The 21,672-nt window shown below is 50.6% G+C and overlaps 7 protein-coding genes across 7 annotated transcripts; 2 read left to right on the forward strand and 5 right to left on the reverse strand.

The window, feature by feature from the left end:
- Positions 1–1,982: 1,982 nt before the first annotated feature.
- Triagg1_6276 (transcriptional regulator family: C2H2 zinc finger) lies at positions 1,983–4,246 on the reverse strand (the record flags this gene model as incomplete). The annotated part of the gene is made up of 2 exons (XM_062900882.1): positions 1,983–2,944; positions 3,070–4,246. 2 exons carry the CDS (start codon positions 4,244–4,246, stop codon positions 1,983–1,985), a joined length of 2,139 nt encoding a protein of 712 aa, XP_062754822.1.
- Positions 4,247–8,200: 3,954 nt separating this feature from the next.
- Positions 8,201–9,447, reverse strand: Triagg1_6277 (uncharacterized protein; the record flags this gene model as incomplete). Its single annotated transcript, XM_062900883.1, has 3 exons — positions 8,201–8,410; positions 8,484–8,882; positions 8,977–9,447. The coding sequence occupies 3 exons, from the start codon at positions 9,445–9,447 to the stop codon at positions 8,201–8,203; spliced, it is 1,080 nt and encodes a 359-aa protein (XP_062754823.1).
- A 1,506-nt stretch (positions 9,448–10,953) lies between these two features.
- Positions 10,954–13,618, reverse strand: Triagg1_6278 (uncharacterized protein; the record flags this gene model as incomplete). The annotated part of the gene is made up of 13 exons (XM_062900885.1): positions 10,954–10,960; positions 11,048–11,461; positions 11,521–11,670; positions 11,755–11,933; positions 11,992–12,049; positions 12,112–12,265; positions 12,318–12,359; positions 12,415–12,484; positions 12,541–12,779; positions 12,845–12,971; positions 13,025–13,086; positions 13,146–13,272; positions 13,328–13,618. The coding sequence occupies 13 exons, from the start codon at positions 13,616–13,618 to the stop codon at positions 10,954–10,956; spliced, it is 1,920 nt and encodes a 639-aa protein (XP_062754824.1).
- A 1,315-nt stretch (positions 13,619–14,933) lies between these two features.
- Triagg1_6279 (uncharacterized protein) lies at positions 14,934–15,950 on the forward strand (the record flags this gene model as incomplete). Its single annotated transcript, XM_062900886.1, has 3 exons — positions 14,934–14,952; positions 15,083–15,177; positions 15,264–15,950. The coding sequence occupies 3 exons, from the start codon at positions 14,934–14,936 to the stop codon at positions 15,948–15,950; spliced, it is 801 nt and encodes a 266-aa protein (XP_062754825.1).
- Positions 15,951–16,815: 865 nt separating this feature from the next.
- Positions 16,816–19,025, reverse strand: Triagg1_6280 (uncharacterized protein; the record flags this gene model as incomplete). Its single annotated transcript, XM_062900887.1, has 2 exons — positions 16,816–18,188; positions 18,239–19,025. The coding sequence occupies 2 exons, from the start codon at positions 19,023–19,025 to the stop codon at positions 16,816–16,818; spliced, it is 2,160 nt and encodes a 719-aa protein (XP_062754826.1).
- A 442-nt stretch (positions 19,026–19,467) lies between these two features.
- On the forward strand, positions 19,468–20,353 carry Triagg1_6281 (uncharacterized protein; the record flags this gene model as incomplete). Its single annotated transcript, XM_062900888.1, has 3 exons — positions 19,468–19,540; positions 19,594–19,736; positions 19,796–20,353. The coding sequence occupies 3 exons, from the start codon at positions 19,468–19,470 to the stop codon at positions 20,351–20,353; spliced, it is 774 nt and encodes a 257-aa protein (XP_062754827.1).
- Positions 20,354–20,772: 419 nt separating this feature from the next.
- Positions 20,773–21,183, reverse strand: Triagg1_6282 (uncharacterized protein; the record flags this gene model as incomplete). The annotated part of the gene is made up of 1 exon (XM_062900889.1): positions 20,773–21,183. The coding sequence occupies one exon, from the start codon at positions 21,181–21,183 to the stop codon at positions 20,773–20,775; it is 411 nt and encodes a 136-aa protein (XP_062754828.1).
- Between the last annotated feature and the right edge of the window lie 489 nt (positions 21,184–21,672).

The following is a 21,672-nucleotide window of genomic DNA, read 5'->3' on the forward strand; positions in this document are numbered from 1 at the left end:
TCCCCCCTTTGGCGCGGGTTGCCACAGGTGAGCTCTCTCTGGGAGTCCCCCCGTTTGACCGCTTGTCAGTCAGCCAGGGCTTGAAATCCTCTTGTGCTGCTGCTGCTCTCCTTCAGACAGACAGGTTCATGCAGCATCGCCTTTTTTTCTTCTTACAGGGTTCAGAAGCACGGCACACTCAGCTGACCCCCTTGAGTCATTTTGCCGTATACGGTAGACGGGCATTCAATGTTGCCCCTCATTCATTAGTACTCACACTTGGAATCCAAATAATTCAATCTGCATATATACAAAGCAATACTATCAACATTTATCGAAATGTCTTCAAGGTAAAATTTAGAGTAGTTCAGAAACATATTAAATGCGATATCGGGATGCAGGCAGGCACCCTTGTGCAGCCTCCCGAACAGTCCGTCCTCTGTGGTACAAGCCCGACATCGCAACGGGGTCTTTCGACGCGGTCAGACCCAAATGATTCATTCAAGTCAAAACCACCCCCCAAGGCCTGCTGATTGCTTAGGCTGTTCCATCATGCCACGGGCAGTGCTGGGTCTGCTTGCTATCAGATGATGGATGACGTTTTCCAGCAATAGCATCATCGTCATGAATTTATCCACAAAGCGGCAGCCATGCAGACGTGGAGTTGGGCACTTGCTCCCGCTAACACCTCGTCACATGGCCTTTAGAAAAACAGCCCGTAAATCATTACTTTGAGATAGTAGTATTACCATCGACAAGGTGAAATGCACGCAGTAATTGGGCATAATTCCATGCTTGCTACAACGCCCCCCACGTTTCCCCCCATATCTCGCCATTATGTACAGACCTCGAGCGAAAGCTGTCAAACCGAATCCCCAGATTGGTTATCACAGCATGCACATCATCGTAAAAGCAAGAAACCCTGCCCCCGGGGCCCTGCCTGAGTCAAGGGCTCGCTTGTACTTTTGTACTCGTACCATGACAGTTTAGACAAAAAGCACAAGAGAATCACGGTTATCTCTGCCCCCCCCGGTCCGGCTTATACCGGAGGTCCCCTCCCCACATCTTCCGGCACTGATATCTTATCGCCATGCCGGTACCAGCGGCTCTCGGCGCAGGTATGCTCTTTCAAAGTGCCGTTATAGTATTTGAGCAGCATGTCCAATAAATCTGATTATATGACTAACCTCTTACTCAGTGAGATTTGCTCATGGTTTATCAAGTAAGAGAACGAGTGGAGACTGATGCAATGGATATAGGATCAAGTCTTCCCTCCTGGGCCTCTATAGAAGGTGCAAGACCTGTATACCTAGTATGTATGACGCCTTAGGTATAGTATCTAGTTAAGATGTAATAAGAATCGTACTTGATGTTTGTTCTCAAAATCCAGTAGGTAACAACGTTTGGGTGCTGTTTCGAATCGTTATCGCGTTACACTGGTACTGGCTTCACTTACAACCGTAGCAAATGATTTTGCACCGCTCTCCAGACGTAGCCTGAACGGTGGTATTAATAATCATTTGCAAAAGAAGGAAAGAATGGAAAGAAACTACTAATTCAATCACAGCAATTCATCACTCAACCAGCTACACACCATCAGATACAAATGAACAAGGCTTTATTCGGTAGGACACAAGTCCCATCAACAGCATCAACAGATGATGTCGCGGAAAGTCGGAGTGACAATAAGCTTCAAGGGGTGGTATCTATGCGACGTGCCATCTAATAACCCAAGCCATCTCAGATTTTGTTTTCCAAACTGAAAAGAAGAAGAGAAAAACACACAGATCAGAATTTCAAATGCCACCCGTTCCACGCTATATAACCAAGCTCGCCTCCCCGATTGGGGTTCGGGGGCAGTCCGATAATTAAACACCCACCGTCGTGGAAAGAAACCGTAAAAAGGGGGGAAGAACACAGATGGGGGGGAATGGGAGTGAAAATGGGGAGGGGGAAAACATAAAACAGAAGAAGAAGAATGTACTCAAAAAAATGCTCGTCCATCAGCGCCCATACTCAGTATAACTCATGTCGGCGTAATTTTGGCCCATGCCTTCTTCCGGGTATCTGGCTCCAGAACTACTCATGTATCCACCATCGTCGCCGTCATCGTAGTCGCTGGCATCGAACGAAGATCTACCACTGAGCTCGTCGTCCAGCCCACCTCCCATGTCGGTAGCCGACCAGTTCATCTGCGCCAAGGCGGGATACTGAGCCAAGAGAGCTTGTGGGAGGCCATAGTTTCCGCTGGAATCCATGGGATAAGCAGGGCCGGCATCCATGCCCATAACCTGCGGGTTGGCCATGTTCTGTGCCATGTTCTGCTGCATCCGCTGCTCCTGCCACTGGCGTTGCCTTTCTATCATTTCCTCGTCCAGAAGAGGTTTGATGCATATTCTTCCTGCTTCAGAACGGAAATGCCTTCCCAAGGCATCAGCTCGCGCAAATCGTCGACCGCAGCCCCACTGGCCACCGGTTTTCAGATCACCCTTGCAAACAAACTTCTTCTCTCCGGAATGCAGACTTTCGTGTCGCTTTCTGTCATGCTGTCGAGCAAATGCCTTGCCGCAGACAGTACAAACGAATGGTCGCTCATCGGTATGCGTGCGCAGGTGAGACCGCAGATTATACGCTCGAGTGAAGCGTTTGGGACATAGGGTACACTGGAAAGTTGCCGGGTGTTTCTGCATGCGCTTGCTTGTCCCGGCATCCTGGCTATTCTGGTATTCGGGATCTGCCAGGCGCAAAGCGATCACGTTATTGGGCACTGAGGAAGTCGACTGCCGCCTTCGTGAGGCCGACGAGCCGACCGATTGCCGGTCCAGAGGGGACAAGGATCGAGATGAAGTGTCGGAGCGGGCTCCAAGATCAACTCCGAGGGAGGGTCTCAAATTGCCAGGGGGCAGGATTCCACTACCGGGATGGAAAGGATCCGTAACTGCCCTCGGGCGAGACTTGGGTCGACCTGTGGGATCATGTTAGCTATAGTTCGCGCATATGATATATGCTATTTTGCAAAGATGAACGACTTGCCTCTTTCTGGGGGTGTCAGTGAATCCTGATCCATCTGCGACTTGGGTGGCTCGAAACTGCCTTGTCTTGAATTCGTCGTCGGCGCAAAGTCAATGTTGATGGCCGGCGGTGCCATTTGGTGCATATCGGCGCCCATGCCGCCCTGCAGTGGCGGGAAAGTCTCATGGCTCGGTTGCAGGTCTGGGTATCCAGAAACGTTCTCGAACCCGGAGTTTGGCGGGATCAGGTTGAAAGAAGGCTGCATGGTATCCGGCATCTGCTGTGGCATGATGCGAGGGCTGATGGCTGGGCTGTGCGAGGGGCTTCGGCCGTGATAACCAGGACTGCTGGGGTCAGCCAAGCTGAAGGACCCAATACCGAGCACTTCCTGATAGAGGCTGTCCGAAGGTCTCTGCAGGGGCGAGTGGCCCGACGGGTCGGCGTCAAACGTATCGGAACTAATAAGATGAGGAGAAGGAGCCACGGAGGAGACGTCAGAGTATTCCGAGGGAGTCCTCCTATGGCCTTGGAACTGCGGCTGGGTCCAGTCGCCGAGCTGATTGGGAAGAAGCGCGGCCTCAGGCCCTAAAGAAGCATTCCTCGAATGGGTTGACGGCGGCGACGAGAACTGATGCTGGTTGAAGGGGGGCGACTGGAGGCTTTCGGACGGGTAGAGCCGTGGAGGGGTCGGAGACTGGTGCGAGTGCGGAGAGGTCATGGCATTGAGGTCGCCCAGGGGCGGCTGCTCAAAGAGGGGGGCGTTGTACTGATCGCCTTGCTCAGCGGCGGATGGAAAGAGAGAGAAATCACCGTCGTGCAGGTTTGGCGAGAGGTAGTTTTGTTGCGCCTGGGCGTTCAGAGACAGGGTGGAGTCGGGGCCGGTGGCCGGCTGCTGTCCGAAGCTGGCGCTGGGGTCGAAGCCGGTATTCGGGTCGGCAGCGTTGGCTTGTGCACCGAGGAAGCCGTTTGCGTTGAATGAGTCGAAGTTGGGATGCAGAGATGCTGTAAATGCTCGGTGTTGCTGCTGGTGGTGGTGGTGATGTCGTTGTTGCTGCTGCTGCTGCTGCTGAGGTGGTTGTCGCTGTTGTTGCTGTTGCGATGGATCCAGGTCGACGCCGATCCCAAGACCAAGACCAACGGATGGCTGCTCGCTTGTGGGTGCGAACGGGCTCCGTGCCGGCGAGTGAGATTGGTTTATATCAGGCTGAAAGCCACCGGCCGACGGTGACCTTGCACGCTGGGGTTCGCTGCTCATGATGGCTGCCGAGTGCTGGTCTGTACGTCGTGCGAGGCAGATTCCACAGTCAGCCTTCCGTGCTGCAGCGGGGAGGCTGTGCACTGGGCGGCAGAGATGCAAGGAGCTGGGGGGGTGCGGTCCTATCACAGCGGCAGGACGCGTACGGCGGTGCGAATCACAGTCTGAAGAGTGTTTCAGACGGGCGGTCCTGAGGCCAGCTGCAACTCGTTCTCCGAGCGGGTGCGGGCGTCCAGGTACGGGGTGGATTTGACGTGGGTATGGCTATCAAATAGGGCTGGACCTGGACCTGGGAGGGGGGAGGGGAGGAGACGAGGCGAGGCGAGGCGAGGCGATGCTATGCTGGCTTGGATGCGATTTGCCAGAAATGCTAGATGCTGGCAGAGTTTGGGAATCGGCACGGCACTGGCAGCGTCAAGACGAGGGAGGGGGGTCCTTTCTGGCACTTTGCTTTGTCGGGGTTCGTTCGGGTTGGGCGCCAAATCATCGAGCAGAGAAACGCGGACCCGCGAGGCTGTGCAAACTGGAGCGGCAACCTTGTGGCCGCAAGAGGAACAGGAAGAGGAACAGAAGGAGAATGAGAGAGTGCAGTGACGGCGTCTGACGGCGCTGCTGACGACGACGCTGCTGGTAGCTCGGCGGGCTTGGGGGTTGGTCCAACTGAGAACTGGAGGCGGGTGATGTAGGAGGCAGAAAGCTAAGGTCGGAGAGGTATCGCAGGAAGTGGAAGTGGGATGGTCCCCAGCAAGCAGCGTGAGATATGGATCAGGCCCTCTGCTTCAGCCGGTGGTTAGCACGGCTTAGGCGAACGGGCTAGCAATGAGAGAAATGTGCCTTTTAGCAGCCTGTCATACCCACGTGAAAATCAGATGAGGGACACACACACAGACAAAGAGAGAGAGAGAGAGAGAGAGAGAGAGAATTGAATGGATGGCTTTTTTAGCAGTGCGACGGGGGGGGATGACTCAGGCAGGTACATGATATACAGTATCAATTAACGCATTGAAGCATGTACTCTGCATCTACTTTGCTCACTTCAGCTCGTCTAGTTCCATCAATGTTAGGCATTCGATGGCGCCCGCCGTGGAATGCTCGCTCTACTACCAAGTTAAACGCTGCTATACGCTCCAGATCCAACTCCGCCAGCGACATCCGGCAACTGGAGCCAAGGCTTGCCAGGCTACCGCCGTCTTAGCACTGACGCCAGCGGCCTCCATCTTTTTCCCTTTGATGCCAACGACTCGTGTACAAGCAATCTCTCCATGGTCTTTTAGTTGTATGTACATTGAATCAAACTCTAGCAAACGACCCCGCACACAGTTCGCATAGGTCTCTGCCATTGGCGCCCCTCCACAGTGGCAGGGGGGGAAATGAGAAAAGGAACCTATTGGGTACTAGTTTGCCGGAGGAGCGGTAGTGCATGACGGTTGGTATTCCAAAGGTCTAGAATATCTCCCAAACTTGACAAATTCGGCATCACTTTCAATGTTGCGACGGCACATGTCGGTGACAAATACGTGGAAATGTGGTAGCTGCTTACATACTAGGTACTTTAAAAGGCACCCTGCTCTGGATACAAGTGACGATGGGTACCTTGTCTGGAGCATTTATCGCAACTTGCACAACTTACCCCATAGCTGTACTAAGTAATCATCTGGGTTGTGAACAAGAAAGATGCGATTCACAACTACCCAAGCTATAGAGCCACTTGGTCGCAGATTACGCTGTAACCCCGTAGACAAAAGGGCTACAGAAGTCCATTTTCGGACAAGTTACCGCCATCAATCCACAATCATGTCATGAGCATTGTCCCAAAAAGACAACAGACCTTCTGTTGACGGCATTCCCCTGCCAACTAACCTAGACAAAAGCCCTCCCAAAATCGGCTGTTTTCCTAGGTTGTCGCCTTTACAGCCACCATTCAGCAGCTGAACAGCTTAATGAAGGAACTAGAAATGACCAAATCCTGAAACTTTGCCTCTTTTTTTTTTTTTGGCCGCTCCGTCCGTGGAGATTGGCGGTGATGCGTCGTCTCCCCCACATGGCTGGCGGTGATGACGAGTTTGCTGGCACGCTATCACCATGCTAAGCTTTTGCGAACCCTTGCGCCCAGGTAGGATATTCGGTCATTGTCATGGGCACGAAAACGGCAAATAACCTTATTAGCTCACTCCTGCAGAACATCGAAAGGGAAAGGGAAAGGGAAAGGGAGAATAAAAAAGCTGACGACAACACTTCACACACACACGCCCCCCATGATCTGCGCCAACAACATGCGAGTCTAGTCAGGCAACGCTCTCAAGAGCTAAATATAGCGTCTATACGAAGTTAAAATCTCGCGGAGCGTATATCCTAAAGCGCTTTAATTTGACGGCAAAAGTGTTTTTATTGTTTCGAAACATCCAAGGAGATGAAAGACGGAGGAGGCTGTGAAAAGGTCAAAAGAAGAAAAAAGTGCAACCAAGAGGGAAAAGAGAAATGCAATTATACCACGACTATCCGAAAATAGCAGCCAGAACTGTTTTGAAACGAAGAAACATGGAACATGGACGAAGCGTTCCCTGAAGCGTAAATCAGGAGCAAAGCCGCAGCAGGTTTCACGTTTGACAGGCCAAACACGAGAAAAATAAAATGGAGCAGATGCAAAAAAAAAAAAAAAAACTGATTAATACTTACAGGAATCCTTTCTCAAACAAAAGGTGGGTTGTACCGCCCTGATTTGTTCATCCTTGCTTGTCCACAGCCACAACAAGTGACGTATTGGACCGGGCTGCATGAAGAAGGTTGATGCTGTGGTGCCTGGCCTGGTATGTGCGATGCGCCGGTGTGTTTCTGGTTCCCGATTTGAGGGATGAAACAAGTACGAGTAATGGGATTGCATTGTTATTCGTTTTCGGTGAATTTGAATCTGCCTTTACTTCAAGCTTAACTTTTGCCATGTTTACCTTTTGATACAATCGTCGTTGCTCTTAACACTCAACAATGTTCATTTACATCTCAGCATGTTAGTGGTACCTTGGCCAGTTAGAACCCACAAAAAAACCAATGTAAATAAAACGCTCCAGTTTCTCGGCTGCCGACAGCCAATCGGCTACCAGCCCTTGCTGCAAATCTAGATCCCCGTCTCTCATTGGCCCGCGCCGGGGACCCTTTATTCGGATCAACTGCAAGGCTCTCCGCAAGGCTTTTTTCGCAACTCTTCATCACACACGCGCTATTCCTCTCCGTCTTCACCTTGTGTTCCCTGGTTCTTTGGCATCCTCTTTTCCCTCTCTCTCTCTCTCTCTCTCTTCTTTCTTGCCGCCCATTCGATCAATTCGGGAATCGGCCGAATCAAGGGGCAGGGGAGGCCCGGACTGGTTGGTACCTTTGCGGGCGCCAATAAACCCGACTTCCCGTCGCTTTTGGTGCCTTGGTTTCAACGGTCCAATCGAGAATGGGCGCTTCCAACACCGGAAAAGGTACTTGATACTACCCGATAAGTAGCGCCTCCCCGAGGCCTCTCGTATCGTATCGGGGGGGCATGGGTTACGGACGTTTAGTCCCGAAAGTGTTGCGTGTCTAAGCCATTATTGCTCGGTTGCAAAAAAAACATGCAAAGTCCAATAGTCGAGGCAAAAGTCACCAGATCATGTTGACGGGACACCACAGCCACTCTCGTCTATTGAATTAGGCGGAAATAATACCTTGCCCCCTTTTTTTTATTATCAATTCTCCGTGTATGGTATAGTTTCGTAAGAAGAGTCGAGAGAGAAAATTTGCCCAGACAGTTGTGCCAAATCCAAAAAACGCCGTGAAACTATGTACCTTTTTCCTCCAAGTCTTCCGGGTTGCCTCTCTGTTGTAGACAAGACAAAATTCAAACACGCCATTTCCATGTATGCGTATGCTGTTCTTTCTAGCTTCGACCAAAAGCATAGTTGGACGTCTAATAACGTATGCCTCTCTTTCTAATTAAATCACCTCGGAACGCTCATAGCCTTCGGGCTTGAGGGCAGGCTTGGGAACCTCCCTGTCTTTGAATTTGCTGACAAAGGGATTTGGGTCCTCCTTCTGGTTGAGGTTGCCCAAGGTGTGGTTGACTCCCCTGTGGCTGGCCTCGTCGGCTCGAATATACAGGATCAAGTCTTTCATGGTTCGGTTGCCCTCGGGCATGTTCCAGTACTAGGTTTTCCATCTGTCAGTTGGGTTGTTCTCCAACTTCTCTCTCTCTCTCTCTCTTGTTCAGTATACTAACCTGCACGGCAATATCAGGAATCCGAAACTTGGGATCATTCCACTTTGGTAAATGGCCGTCTTCGATTTCGGCAATCGCTCGAGTATACGTGTGTACCGCCTCCTCCTCCAGGTAGCCGACGAATCGATGAACAATCTTGGGGTGAAGAAGATATGCCACAAAGAGACTGTTGAAGAAGACGCCCTGGGCACCGATAATCATGAGCTTCATGAACAAGCCGGGCTCGCACATGGTCATGAAGGTCAAAAGATGCATCCGCTCGTTGTAGCTCTCTTCCAAGAGCGTCTCGATCCAACCATTGTCTCTCTTCATGCCTCGAAGGCTGCTGAGATGGCGAAGCATGCCGCCAACCATTCCTGGAACACCTGCGATACTCTCGAGGAACACGAATCGAATAAGCTATTCGCACAGCAAGACAAGTCAGCCATGCATTCTTTATATCCAGACAAAGAGACCATCAGGTCCATAGCATAAGGGTCAGTAGAAATCATACCCATTGAGCCTCCGTCAGCGGCTTCTCTGCCTTGATGGCAGTTGTCGGATTCTTCTTATCAACCTGCTGTTCCCTATCCATACCCGTGGCCTTGTCCATCCAGTATCTCGCGAACCGCACAATCTTCCACGCCGCCCAATCACCGAATCCCCGAGGCGGGCGGTGCGAAGGCGTCACCTGATGGAGCTCCTCCATTGAGAAGCCCGGGTGAGGCCACGCCGCCGGAGTTGTCTTGATGTGGGGGGTGTCCTTGGCGGGGAAGAAGTCTCTCAGCTGAGAGACGGGTGTCGTCGAGAATGCTCGCGTGGTCTGGCCGTAGAGGTGGTGAGATGAGGGTACGGTCCGGCCGGTACAGCCTAGCCTCCGGGTCAGCGCCGGGTGCGCGGCGAGTCTGCAGCTTGCATGGCTGTTGACGACGATTTTGGCAAGCCTGGCTGCTTGTATGGGGGCGTTTGTCTTGGTGTAAGTCATTGCAGAAGCTTATGTAAAGCTATCGTCGGTAGGTATTGTTGCAACGTGGGCTTCAATGATGATAAGTCATAGGCAACACGACTTGATGGTGGTGGTGATATATATACATGTATACTATAACCAAGCACCCCCCCTTTGGCTCCGGGACACTTGAACGTTTTATACGAGCCCCCTTTTTGCAGCTAAGACGGCAAAAGCCAAAAACAGAGAAATATTACAGGTCGGAACGCGCATTGGCAGCTTCATCGGTTATCCGCGAGTCCACACACTCTTCACATCCGCCGCCATGCTAATCCGCACCCGGGTAAGCGGGCTCGCCGTGATGAGAACCGGGCATGCAGCAAGGCATCCAATCCAGTGGAAGGGGCCGTGTCTCTTTTTCTCCGTTCCTGGTCATCTGCCATGCAAAATACCGTTTCGTGCCTTCACCTTGGCTCGGCATCCTCAAGAGTGACGAAGTCCGAGCCGCAGAGGAGGCAAGGCTCAGGCTCAGGCTTAGGCTAGTCGGGACCTTTCGGACCGTAAAAAACCTCCCCTATGACTCTTTCTCCTGAAGCGCTTTCCGGTCCTTTTTCGATTTCATTTCGCTGCCTTCATTTCCTTGTGAAATCATAATCTGCTCGCCTCGCCGCTCCAGTTGAGCTGTTGCGTCATAGTATTTGACAAGGCCAAATATTCATGTTCCAATCGTGTTACCAATTCTCCGGGATCCAGAATTCTGCTTCTCCTAACTAGCAGGGCAACGAGCTCCACTCCCCTGATGACGCCGTGCGGCAGTCGGCGCTTGTCGGCGCTACTGTACTGTAGACTCTTAGCAATTGACTTTGCTCCATTGGCCTGTGTCAATTCAATGCATCTTTGTCTGAGGAAGTTATCGGTCCGTATGTACGAAGTTGATCTTTCTGTAATGCACAACGAAGTCGCTCTATGGAGCACATGCAAGGTCGTTGGTTGGGGCTAATTCTGTACATGTACTTCGCTTGCGGATAGTTGCGGCTGCTGTCAAAACCTCAAATCATTGAGCGGCAAAGTTTGCTTCCATCTTCGGAAACGCCAAGACTTGCAAGTTCCTGATGAGTCCGAGGAGATGTGCGGCAGGGAGCTATCGACGATAAGCTTGTTTGGCGTACTTCTTAACGTTCTTAGTCTAGGTACCCATCGAGTTGGAAAAGTCAGGCCACTTATTAAGAGAAACTACTAATACAGTAGTATTTTACGCCTGCAGTCAATCGTAGGGCTTACGCCTGAATTCTGCAATCTCTAACTAGACACGGGAATGCCAGTTTTGCATCATTGCCATCGTGCAAATTTTCACCGAGAGCATGTTTGGTTCAAGCTCAATCTGATGGAGTGGCAACTGAGTCAGAGACCTTGCGGTTTTTACCGAATCTTTCTTTCTGTGCCAGATGGTCGTGTTTCTACTTAGATAAACTGGGACCTTGTTTTTTTTATTTCCTTTGCGGCAACCTTGCGGCCCAACGCGGCACGGCATCCTAGTGCCCATTTTTACATCCTAAACAAGCAACATTAGTTAGTATAAACAGGTTATAAGGCGGATCCGAAAATCAACACCAGAGCAATCAGGCTTCCGTAAACGTACCTCTCCAGCGGTGTCAAGCCAAGCAGCTTCATTCCGTTTGATAGAACAATTCGTGCGGCATCGTACAGCGCCATTCGGGCCTTCATCAGTTCCTTCTCGCTGCCAACCACCTGCAGGTGGTCGTAGCTGCTGCTCACGGCGTGAGACATCTTGAACAGGTAAGTGAGCACGGTGGTGGGCTCCAGAGTCTTGAGCGTGTTCTGAACGGTATCGGGCCACTGCGAAAGCATTCGAACAACATTGGTAGCGTGCTGCTCAGTGAGCAATGAAAGGTCCGCGCTCAACAGATCTTCCTCGGTCAAGTTCGCACGACGCTTGATGGAGCAAAGTCGAGAGTGGGCATACTGCAGGTAGGGGCCCGTGTCGCCCTCAAACGAGGTCATGGCCTCCATGTTGAATGTGTAGTTGTTGATCCTATAGTTCCGATGAGCATGGTTAAGACAAGGCACCCGCGGCAAAGGACGGCTACTAACCTCTTTCCACTCATATCCTGAACCATGACACTGCTAATACCGAGGATATCAGCCGTAGCTACTGGGTTCTCGACCTGAGCATATTTGTCCTGGTTCTTCTTCATGGTCTCGTGCATGTGGTCTGCGCAGTCCCTCAGGATATCGTCCAAGCTATTGCACTTGTATCAGCCAACTCCTCACTTCCGACTAGGATCATGCTTAGGAGCGTATGGGCTATGTCCGGGGATTACTCACAACTTGACGGTACCTTTCCTGGTGCTCATACCCAGAACCAGGCCGAAGTTGATGTGCTGGCAGCGCTTCGCAATGTCCTTGTAGCCAAGCTGCTGAACAATCTCGAAAAGCTGTTTGAGATGGAGATCCTGCGCACTTGCCACGACGTAAATCATGTGGTCAAATTTGTAGGTTTCATACTGTACGGTTGTCAGTGGACGGCATCCTGGTAAAAGCCTAGGGATGGGGTTGGCTTACTCGGCCGAGCAACTCGCAGATGTCACGGGTGAGATACAAGGCGGTGCCGTCCTTCTTTCTATATTTCAGAGCATTAGACCACCATGCCATTAGATACGAGAAGTCATCGCTAGAACTTACCGAATGACGGTAACACCAAGCCGCTTTCCTTCTTTACCAGGAAGCAGTTTGGTGAAGTCAACGAGCGTTGCGCCGTTGTCTACTCGGGAAATGCCCTTCTCTTCCATCTCTACGGCAATCTTTGCCATGGCCTCCTCGGAAACCTGACTCTCACCTACACACAAGTTAGATCTCTTCCCCCTTTCGTTATGTGAATGGAATCTTACCGCTATACTTGTCAAAGGCAATGTTAAGTCGGGCGTACGTCTCTATACCCAGTGTGAGTTCAACAAATCCAGAACCAAGGAGGCGATATCGTCTTACCCTTGTATCGAGCAATACTCAGATCTCGGAAGATCTGCCACTGCTGGAGCACGTCCTCTTCCCTATCAGTCTAAGAGAGGAATATTAGCCACCAGGACTTATTATTAGCATGTGCCAACGACTTACCATGCGCTTAAAGTACCGACGAGCTTGCTCATCAAGGCTCTTGGCTTCAAGTTCGGTGACATCTTTGCCCTCCTTCTTCTGGGCCTCGATAGACTCCTTCTCGGCAGTCATTTCGGCATTTATTTGCACATAGAGGTTGAACAGGTGGTTAATGGGGTCTTTCTGAAGCGCCTCCTCGTTGCCGTATTTCTCGTAAGCGAGAGCCAGCAGTCCGTACTGCTTACCCCAGTCTCCCAGGTCTGTAAAAAATATTAGCACGATTTGGGTTGATGATTTGTCTCCACTATGTGATGCAATTACTCACAGTTCATTCGTACCACTTCCCAGCCGCTACCTTCATAGAGGTTGGCCAAGAAGCTTCCGATAATGGTTGATCGAAGATGGCCGGCATGGAAAGGCTTGGCAACATTGGGAGAGCTGAACTCAACGATCTGATGTACAATTAGCAGCCAATCCTCAGGATCTTGGGTTCCTATGAACTTACAATGCGCTTTTTGCCCTGGCTTGGGTCCTTGGGGTCCCTCAAGCCATTAAATCGGTTACGACCTAGCGATGCAGGGGTAAGTATGTGTACAACAGTTCATGTAGTATAAGAATTAGCATACCATATTCCTCGCCAAGGTTCCGAATCAATGGGATCAATGAGTTGGAGAGTGGGCCTCCCTTGAGGAAGAATGACATGAAAGGACCACTGGTGGTAGGCTTGCCAAATAACGCATCATCCTCTGGGAACTGGTACACATTATCGTTAACTTTAGAAATTATAATAATGAGGCAAACGGCATACCTCTCCAGCCCACTTGGTAGCGAGAGCATCTGGCTTCTCGCCCTTGATCCTCAACGCCGGAACAGCCAGTACAAAGTCACCCTTGTCGAGACCGGTTGTCCAGTTGATGGCGGGATATATGATTTGAGTGTCTACGCCAGAGATTCCGGCCAATACATTGCTAAGGTGTGCCCTGTAGAGGTCAAGTGGGTTGATTTCAGGATGAGCCTGGGGGTATTTCTCGGTGACGGAGTCGAGAGTCAGGCCATTCACCAAGCTGGTGAGCTTGTCGATGCCTGCTGGTTTAGCCATGGCTGAGATGGCTCTTATGCGAGAAGCAGTGAAGGAAGTATTGCGCAAAGAAGCCCTGCAGGTTGTCTGCTGGATATTCGAGGTGGGGTGTTTTGGCTCACTCAAGGACGCAAAAGGCCTGGGTGAGATGGTCAGTGGATGCTGAAGAGCAGGTCTCGCAATCCACGGAGAAACGAGGATTAATATACGATGACTCTTCCGACTGAGAGAAGCCTGACAAACCGTCATGAGAGGTGTGAAGTTTTGGGGCTCGGTACCTGTGACTCAATTTTGGTCCTAGCAGGAAGTTAAGCACAAACGCTTCCCCACCACGAGAGGAATGTTAGGCCTGTGAGTCGCCTGGTGGGGGTTCTGCCGCATTTCAACCGCACGCTGCGAGTTTACTTGTATGTATAGGTAAAAATCCAGTCCTTCTTTTCATTCTACAGTTGCACAGCCGGGCAAAGTAATATGATGGACGATATGCCGAAATTTGAGAGAGATATTGTTTCCAGGCAATTACGATACTCAGTTCCTTGGCCCAATAATAACTTCCAAGTACCTTGTGACGAATATGATTGAACCACCAAAATTTATCACGTTGGAGGGGCAGCTTTGGTGCTTGACGTCTTACCTAATATGGAGAGTGCCCAAATCAATAATAGAATGCGTCTCACATTGTTGAATGCCCAGATGCCATGAAGTGCTGTACAAATCTCTACCTTGTATAGTAATCAAACTTTATGGGTCTAAGGTTAAGGCTGCACTCAATGGTCTCGTGGTTTTAACGCTCCCTTGGTGAGATAAGTAGGTACTGTACATGGCCTTGGAACAAATGCCGAAATGTGCCCCTCATCTAACAGAAAATCAAGAATGCTGTTTGCCCACTTCGACGGGATGAAACACACCTCCAATTGATTGTAAATCTATTCCGTTCCATACGTATCTATCAGATGTGGAAAACCATATCAACGCCGCAAGTTTGTACTGGGCGAGGTTCAAGCAAACATAAGTAGGTAGGTACCTAGTAGGTAGTGCCAGCCACATGGAAAAACCTTTGACGAGATACTAAAGTTTGGCTAGGCAGCCCTGAATTTTTTTGGCCAGGCACTAATGCCGACAAAAACTTTTGCCCCTCGCCTCGCCAAACCCCGCCATAAAAATATCCAGGCCGGCCTAATCGTACATGATCGATCCTGTTTACGTATCTTAGATTCATCACACGATTCAGCCCGACCACGGTCGCAGCCAAACGCATTCCTTATTGCGACATATCGATACAACGATTCGAACATCTACATATTCTCAGCCTTTTATTGTCTGACAATCTGCAATCATGGCTCCTAAGAAGTGGGGTGAGTCGCTGAAGCGCAGTCTGCACACTTTGCGGTCAAATGCCGCCAAATCCTGTCGTTTGCGACGCGCCAAAAAACGAGTGTCGTGGCTCTATCCTGGGGATCTTTGGCTGACAATGCTGGGAACTAGACGAAGAAGAGAGCGAAGGCAGCGACTCTGCCCCCGAAACCGCGCCTGTTGGTGGCGCTCGCCGAAAGTTTGATGATGAGGAAGATGATGGCGACGTGAGTACCAACAACAAAAACAGCGTCACGCCCTGAGCCAGCGACCTCTTCGGTTCCGTCTCTGACTTACCATCGAATATATACAGGTGCTTGACTCTTGGGATGCTGCCGAGGACTCTGAAGTAGAGCGCGAGAAGGCAGCCAAGGCTGCCGCTGCTAAGGAAAAGGCCGCCGCCGCCGCTGCCGCTTCTAAGAAGCCCAAGTCCCAGCGTATCGCCGAGCATATCGCTGAGCGTGCCCGTGTTGCGGCCGAGAGCGACGAAGAGAGCGACGAAGAGACGGAGGCCGAGCGCCGTGAACGACTTCGCCGCACTGAGCAAGAGGCTGACCTCAAGCATGCCGAGGACATGTTTGGCAGCATCGGCATCAGCGCCGGGCGAAAGTCCAATCCTTCTGGCACCATGGTCGCGGACCCCAGCAACCCTACGAACCTCATCAACCTCGCCAACGTCCCAATTTTCAACCCCCAGACAAAGCTGCAGTTTGAGAAGTTGCGGGCTCTTCTCACGCCCCTGATCACCGCAAACACCAAGAAGGCTCACTATGGTCTCTTCCTGGAAGAGCTCTCTAAGGAGCTGGTCAAGGAGCTGAACAGTGATCAGATCAAGAAGATTGCCAGCACTCTTACCCGCGCAAGCAACGAGAAGCTGAAGGAGGAGAAGGCGGGCGACAAGAAGAAGACCAAGGCTGCTAAGACAAAGACCTCTCTTGTCACCAGCCGTGCTAACGTAGCTGATACGGCCACCTATGAGGACGACGCTTTTGGAGAGTAAGTTGGATCATGATAAATCCCTCCACAGAACCAACAGCATTTCATCACACCGCTTATCATTCATTGTTTTGTGGGATTGTGCTAACTTTTTTTCTTCCTCCCTTGTAGTGACGACTTTATGTGAAGGACTTGTCCAAGTCAACACACGGCAAAAAAAGAAAAAGAAGAAAAGGACTGCTAGAATAAGCGTTACATTGGTGTTCCCAGCGTGTTACTCTCCCTGTCAATCGATGGAAGCGCGACAACTCTTGATTTCCTGGACTGCAACCCCCCTCAACCATGCATGGCCCTTTTCACCGTCTTGGTGGGCGCAAGCGGACGACTATTCGACGTATACATTGAAATTGGACGATTTAATGGACATTCTTAGAGGAAGGGGAATTGCGGGAGTTTAAAATGGCATAACGTGAAACCAGCTTGCCTTTTTATGTTTCAAAGCGCGCTAGGTCCAAGGCACGAAGCCTAACAGTCCTATCAGATTCCGGGTATACCATCAAAAGTGATGGCTAGGATAAAAGATGCCGGCTTTTCTTCTTATATCTATACGCTGGCACCTTGTTTTTTTAGAGTGGATTTGTTTTGTATTGCACTGCTTCAGTAGACAAGAGGTCAGGGTATCAGATATAGATAGCCTCTCCTGAAGCGCCAAGTATTTTCTCATAAACATCCATTAAAAAACCCCCAATCGCCAGAAATGCCTGGAGTGATAACCCGTGTAACAACGCAACGCCATCATAAAAATCCCGTCATGTACCGTCCGTCCCATCATGTCAATGTAAATATACAGCAATTCTACAGGAATCCACCGCCTCTCCCCAGTTTTGACAAAAGCCGTTTTCTTGTTCTTCTCCGTGTCTTTCCCCCTCTTAGACCACATTTCCAGCCATACCCATGAATAGAGCATGAATGGCCAGCGACAAGGTCCAAAACCCAACCTTTCGGAATCGCCTGACGCGGCTTTGCTGATCTTCGACATCTTTTGCAAAAGCCTCATACGTCTCGGCGGATGCATCATCCAAGAGCCCGCAATCAAAGACTGTCCAACTTCCGTCAAAGTCGCCTAGCGGCTTGATGATGCGGCTGGAGATGGGAATATACGTCTTCTTGGCATTGATATAGGCCACAATGGGGCGAACAAGCGCCTGGTTGACATATGATAGATCGGGGGTGAATAAAGGTACGGCAGCCTTGACGTCATTGAGGTGAATTCGCAAGTCCATGATGACAAGGCGTCTATCCTCCTCAGACTCGCCAGCTTGTTTCTGAGCCTTCTTCTCGCTCGTTGCGCGCTCACTCTCCGAGAATTTCTCGGGTGTAGGGGCTCGAGGCAGAAAGCGATAACGATTAGCAATGACTGTGCCTTCCAGCTGGTCGTAGAAATCTGTTACGACCTTGGTAATGCTGTCGTCCATGTCCTCGGGAAACATGACATCGGCAACAATGTCAACGTTTCCTTCATATATCCAGCCAAACGGGCCCTCCACTCCACGGTTCAGGTGGTCAATCTTCAAGCCATCGATCCGTAGCCGATTGAACTTTTTCCACGATTTGGATTCTTCCAGCCCCATCATGACTCCCTGGTATCGGCTTGAGACCGTACCGTGAACCTGTCGTGGATGGATCGTGAAGAGAGAGCCATCAAATGACCCGGACATGTGGCTGGCCGATAGGAAATCATAAAAGAGCCACTGTTTTCTCAATCGAGGTAGTTCGCAGGAGTATATGCTCACTGAGAAGGGGCGGAAACCATCAGGTTGGCGAATGGTGAGTAGAAGATCTTCCAATTTGAAAGACTCAATCTCGAAATCGCCCGGTTGATGTTCGTGGCGGTATGAAAGGGGATCAACTTGCTGCAGTGGCCAACGGACAGAAGTGCGATCGACAATTCCTCTAACACCATTTACTTCCACGTCTTTAAGAAGCCCCCTACCGTTCCACCAGTTGAGGAATGAAAGTGTGACATTGACGTTTGCGATCGTTACGTCGTATTGCGTATAGTTGCCATCGTCTTCGGTAACAGTGCCGTTATGCTGAACCTGGCGCCCTGCGGCAGCAACAGCAGCGGCATCAGATGATCCCTTGCTGACGGATGATTCTATCTGCCCGGGTCTTCTTGAAATAAACACATTGCGAAATGCTATGACGCCATTCTTCCACTTGGGCACTATGGCTGATTCGAAGACAACCGTAACACCAGCGGATTGAGTCAGGTAATCTCCAATCCACTGCGCGAGCGTTTCTGATGATATGTTAGCTCTGTCGGTGATAGCTTCAATGCCATAGACATACCCTGAGCAAAGACAGTGTTGATCGAGAAGATGAGGATGGAAAAGAACGTTGTGGTGCCCACCAGGATCCAGACGATATGACCCAGCATAAACCAAGAAACAAAGGCACCCCATTCGTCGATGTTCCAAGGCCGCATACTTCGAATGGAAATCCATTTGAACCTGACCTTGAACCTCTCCCAAAATCCATTCGCGGCCGCCAACAGCTCTTCCTTCGTCGGACGGTGAGGCATCATGGGTAGATTCAGGTATTTAGACATAGATGCTGCTATAGATTCCTGCTCATGGTCTTTTGCCTCGGTTCCAGGTTGCTCGAGAGTTTTCTTGGATGCAGCTCCTGGGCTTTGGTCGAGACCTGTGGCTGGTTTGTGGCCATCCGGTTGTCCTGTGCCGCTACCCTGAACATCCTTTCTTCTGTTTACGCTATCGCTGCTATACTGGTCACTTTGAAGTAACCACCGCGCAGCATTTTGGGAGGCATTGAGGGATGCTCGATGCCTTTCCAGAATGTTCAAAGGAGTGAAGCACCGATGACTACCATGGAGAGGCAGCTGACTGCCCAGTCCGATTGATGTTGGCGAGCGACAGCCATGCTCCTGATGCACCATAGTCGATCCTGGCCCTGCCTTTGCATACTGAGGCTTTGCGATTTGCGTGTGAAACGCCGAAAGAGCTGCTGATCGATTCAACAACGTTGCAGCATGTGGAGTTCGCCATGTTGGAGGGGTTTGGGGGCGGCATGTTAGCTGACGGCGGACAATCAGCCATGATGAGATGCCCTTAGACATTCTTAAGGTTCATGGCGACCAGCAGTCTGGAGGCGGTGCGCCAAAAGAAAAGATGGTATGAACGATGCCTTTGGATCCGAGGTGAAGCTTGGGAATACAATATTTCCCTAAACGCTCGGTAGTTGTACAAAAAGCAGGGCGGCGAAGCAAAAGTAATTGCATGACGCGCCACTCACGTTCTGCATTGTGGGCGGCGCTTAGCCAATCGATAAGCTGCGATAGCCCATCCACAAATTTTTTGATCGCCAAGGTCGAAACGGCCTGTGGCTTGTCTTTGCGAAACCAGCGCCGCAACTTTTTTTCCCCCAAAGAATTTGCGACGAAACGAACGACATATACAGTCAACCATATCGGTTACCTGCTGCTCTCAATTATCAACTCCTTGATCAGGCTTATCAAAGATCCGAACGAACAATAAAAGCCCGTCTTGCTCTCTAGCACCATGCCGGCTCCCACGGCTCTCAAGAAGGCGGAAAGCACCCCGCTTGTCGCAGATGTGCCATCACCAGCGCAGGGTAAGAAATGTTCTGTGAATATTTCTGGATTCTCAAGGCTCACTCGTGTATAGACAATGACCAGGGGTTCCTCCTAGACGCCGCAGACGCTGCAGCGGCCGATGTCGAAGTCATTGTACCCGAAGCCGCAGACGCAGAGAATAGCATGGCTATTGATGAAGAGGGACGGCCTCGCTTTGCGCCATCCAAAGATATTGTATGCAGAGATTCTTTCCTTTGGGTCTGCAATGGGCATATTTGCTGATGTCTACTTAGGATCCCATGACGAGAGTCGAAACACGAAAAATCCCCATCCCACCACACCGGATGACACCATTAAAACATGCATGGCCTTCCATCTATCCTCCCATTGTGGAGCACCTGAAACTGCAGTGCCGTATGAACATTGCGCGGAAAACAGTCGAGCTGAGGACTTCCAAATCCACCACGGATTCCGGTGCGCTGCAGAAGGGCGAGGACTTTGTCAAGGCCTTTACTCTTGGATTCGACGTTGATGATGCCATTGCTCTCTTGCGACTGGACGACCTTTATATCGAGACCTTTGAAATCAAGGATGTGAAGACGGTCCATGGAGATAGCCAGAGCCGTGCTATCGGCCGAATCGCTGGCCACCAGGGAAAGACGAAGTTTGCCATTGAGAACGCCAGCCGAACAAGAATCGTGCTAGCTGATTCAAAGATTCACATCCTGGGAGGTTTCAAGAACATTCACATGGCTCGTGAATCTGTTGTCAGCTTGATTCTCGGAAAGCCCCCCGGCAAGGTTTACGGCAATCTGAGAACTGTTGCTGCCAGAATGAAGGAGCGTTTCTAAGTTGGTTGGACAAACATCTGCGGTACTCTTGGCGTTCGGTTGGGGGAATAATCATGATTCATGTCTTTTTGGCGGATTTGGTGGTCTATATATGTCGGAATTGTTTTTCTGCATAACTTTTTTGAAATGGCAATTCACCCCAGCATGATGGATTTGCTGAATGATGTAGCCCAAGAAGGGGGGAGGTAGACTGTAATTCACGCGCCTTAACAAGTGGCAAGCGAATCTGAAAAGAAAGGCTTTTTTTTGTTTTAAACCAACTATCAGTAAGGGGTATCATGGTCCGAAAAAAATCTTGTAGTATCGTACTAGACGGCCAACTCCGTGACGCCAAACGGGCCGATAGAAATACTCCTGCTTCGGAAGCTGCTGTCACAAGCACCAAAAAAAAGAAGCCCAACAACTTTGCTTCGGAGGTTCTAGTTTTGACGAGGCTTGATCATCCCCTCCTGTACAATGTAATAGACCACCGTAGAGTCATTATGCAGGGCAGCCAGCACAATCCGCTTGGCCCCCTTGCGAGCATCTGGAAGAGCGTCCATGACGGCGGCAAAGCTGGAGAGCGTCCATTTCTCGGCGAGATGGACGGGCAGCACCCATTCAACCTCAGCGTCGTGTTGCGCCCTTGTGCCTGTTGACTTCTCATATGCAAGGGCTGCTATCTGGTCGTCTGGGTGGAGATATAGCAGGCGTGGTGGAAGGCCTCTGATCATTGGTCGCGGCAGCCCTGGGAGGCCCTGGATCTCCAACGAGGCCCATTGGTGCTGGTCTTGCAGGTTGCGAAATACCGCAGAGGCGACATCGGCATCATAATGATGTGACACATCCATGTCTGAGGCTGATAGCTGGGCAATGGAAATGGTAAAGGAAATTAGATTAGAGAGAGGAATGACTGGCTACATGATGCCCGCAAAGGGCCAAGCGGGAGGCGTGAGACGGAAACTTTTTCGCTCTGAGAGGTCGGAGAAATACTAGCGCCTGTACTTCGGGTTTCTTGCTGTCTACTGATTAACGTAAGTTAGTAGTGGCCCAATTATTACCTCACAAGCACACCAGCTTGCGCAGCAGGAGCTTCCTTAGGTAACTTCCATGGATGGTTATCTTAGCAGCACGAGACGCCCCACCTGCCACCCCTCCATTTTCTTCTACAACAAAAACACCAGCATCTTCCTTTTCTTTCCCAACGAATCTTGACTCTTCCAGTCTCGCAAGAAACGCTTGAGAAACCCAATCGACCTTCGAAGTACAGGTACGGTATTTTGTTCTTCTTTTTTCGCTTCAAGAACAGAGCTCCAAGTCTGTCGTCCAAGCTTTGCCCC

Source organism: Trichoderma aggressivum, assembly GCF_033847375.1.
Source record: "Trichoderma aggressivum f. europaeum strain CBS 100526 chromosome Unknown scaffold_024, whole genome shotgun sequence".
Taxonomy (NCBI): domain Eukaryota; kingdom Fungi; phylum Ascomycota; class Sordariomycetes; order Hypocreales; family Hypocreaceae; genus Trichoderma; species Trichoderma aggressivum.